The sequence below is a fragment of the Etheostoma cragini genome, chromosome 1 (assembly GCF_013103735.1).
Source record: "Etheostoma cragini isolate CJK2018 chromosome 1, CSU_Ecrag_1.0, whole genome shotgun sequence".
In the NCBI taxonomy this organism is placed as follows: domain Eukaryota; kingdom Metazoa; phylum Chordata; class Actinopteri; order Perciformes; family Percidae; genus Etheostoma; species Etheostoma cragini.
This window is the reverse complement of record NC_048407.1, coordinates 4,996,326-4,998,707: the sequence shown is the minus strand read 5'-3', so window position 1 is coordinate 4,998,707 and position 2,382 is coordinate 4,996,326. Positions and strand designations below refer to the sequence as shown.

The 2,382-nt window shown below is 41.9% G+C and overlaps 1 protein-coding gene across 2 annotated transcripts in view; it reads right to left on the bottom strand.

The window, feature by feature from the left end:
- The window catches only part of bnc1 (basonuclin 1), a 20,898-nt gene extending 18,792 nt beyond the window's left edge, over nt 1-2,106 (bottom strand). For both annotated transcript variants that reach the window (XR_004656105.1, XM_034867684.1), the window contains exon 1: nt 1,702-2,106. Coding sequence is in view for 1 of the 2 variants with exons in the window: in XM_034867684.1 (XP_034723575.1) it covers nt 1,702-1,716 (15 nt within the window). In the remaining variant the exon portion in view is untranslated. The remainder of the gene's footprint in view (nt 1-1,701) is intronic.
- Nucleotides 2,107-2,382: the final 276 nt, after the last annotated feature.

The following is a 2,382-nucleotide window of genomic DNA, read 5'->3' as shown; positions in this document are numbered from 1 at the left end:
ATCGCTGGAGTAATGGCCTCTCACACAATGAAAAAGGCAACCTGTTAGAGGAACATAAAATATGTGAGGGACAAAAAAAAGACTCCTCCTGCCAAAATGATGGCAGGGCTTGATCAAAACTCAATAAACCAGTTATAATTATTATTTTTATTATTATTATTATTATTATTATTATACAAATTCCAAAGTGCAAAATGCAACTTGTTGACATCACAAAAAGTGTCTAAGGATGTATTTCACATAGCTCAAACTACTTATTAAATATCACATAACCATAGCAATCCATCAGCTGTACCAGTGCATTTTTAGGAGTTTTTAATGTATTAACATTGTCGTAATTGTGAGGCTCAAAATAGTAAAGACGTCATATGACATAAAAAGTGTCTCTACTTAATTGATTTACATTAATAAATAAAAATTTGCTGAAACAAGTAAGTAACACAACGAAAGAAAACATTTGGGATTTTCAGGCAGATCTGTATCTGTTGCACTTGGACTTTGCTTCCTTCATTAAATCTGTTTTCATCTCATATTGCTGTGGAAGTTAAACTGCACACTGTCTGGACACACACACACACACAAACACGCACGCACATACCCACACTGTACACACACACACGCGGCAAGAGTGTTTCGCCGCTACCGACAGCACCACACACACTCAGCTCAGCTAATTGTTACATTATGGCTGCAACTCAACATTAGGCTGTTCTTAAATTACATTCCAATAGGCTGTGGGTTTACAGGCAGAAAGCTACAGACAGACAGACAGACAGACAGACAGAGGGACAGACAGACGGGTGACTGGAGAACAGGCCCAGGTGAGAACTGGAGTGGTTTGGACTTTTTTTTTCTCAACAGGGTGGAAGTTGTGTTTAGGGTAGAATCTATCTAATACAATAAAACTGAAGTCTTGATGAGAATCAATCAAAAGAAGCTACAAGAAAAAAAAACTATCCGGATTTAAGAAAATGAATGAAAGAGGGAAAAGGAGAATCTCTCAGTCACTACTGAGGGGAGAGCCGGACTTGTCTGTGCTGAAGCTGTCGTTATTGTTTATTGGGAGTTGTCCCCGGATTCTTAGAAAGGCATGCGAGGACAATCTGTGTCCACAGTGAGTGTTTTTCAGAGCGACTTAAAGTTACAGAAAGCTTTTTGGCTGTAACCTTTCAGGAAAGCGGTCAATGACCCAAAGCTAGCATCAGAAAACAGAGTCTAATTCAAGTATTCTCTAAACATTTAGTTCATTACTTGAATTGAATATTTGCCAATTTTTTAATTCTATTTTATTTTGACAAACTTCTTGCAAAGCAGGAACATTTCACATCTAGAACTGTTGCAATCACTTCTGTGTAACACACAAAGTCAGACAAATGACCTGAGTTTTGGTACTAGTATATCAAAAAGAAAAAATCCAACGCTACAGCGTAGCAACAGTTCCCGAAGAAAACATAAATCCGCAATCACATCAAAACTACAGTCCATATCGGCATGTCTCTACTCATGTCTAGTCCCAAAAAAGTCCCAAATGCACATGTATGTAATCCTAAAATCCAAAACATTTCTATTTCTCCTTAAAGTCTGCACTCCTCCCGCCTGTCACTCTGATCTACACAAACTCCTTGCACTTTGTCTTTGTTAAACATGTCCTGTTGGTGTGTGTGAGCCGGAGCGGAGCCGAGAAAAAGCCGTCTCTCTTACCTCAGCCATTGTCATTTAGTCGGAGGTTTCCAAGGATACCGTGGAGTTTGCCATTCCCTGCGAGTCCCACAAAACAACTGCCTTCAACTCTCCTGTCTGCTCAAATACTAACGCAAAAGAGCCATCACACCCCGCAGCATCTCCTTCAACAACACACACACACACACATGTGCTCTGCTTCTTAGTCTTCTCTCTCTCTCTCTTACACACACACACACATACACACACAAACACACACACACTGAGCCACCGACACTCCGCAAAAAGAGTAGTAGTCACTGTGCTTTTACTCTCACTTGCACAGATGCACACACACACGCATACATACACACGCCTCCTCTGCTTTCTCTCCTTTAACGTAGCTGTGGACTGGCTCTAAACTACTCAAGATGTTCACTGTGTGTGTGTGTGTGTGTGTGTTGAAACTGGGCACAGGGGATTGGAATGAGATCCTCCCACTCGGCATTCTCACCTCAGGAGATGCTTGCTCCCTCCCCAGCCCGCGCACATAACACACACTCACACACACACACACACACACACACACTGCTACCCCCAGAGTCACAGGCCAGTCCCCTCACAGCTGGCTGGAAGAGGGCATGACACTCATCTTTCACAGAGATTTGATCAAAAGGAATCACAAAGGCTGGAGGCTCTCCTAATGCAGTCAGGGGAGACTCT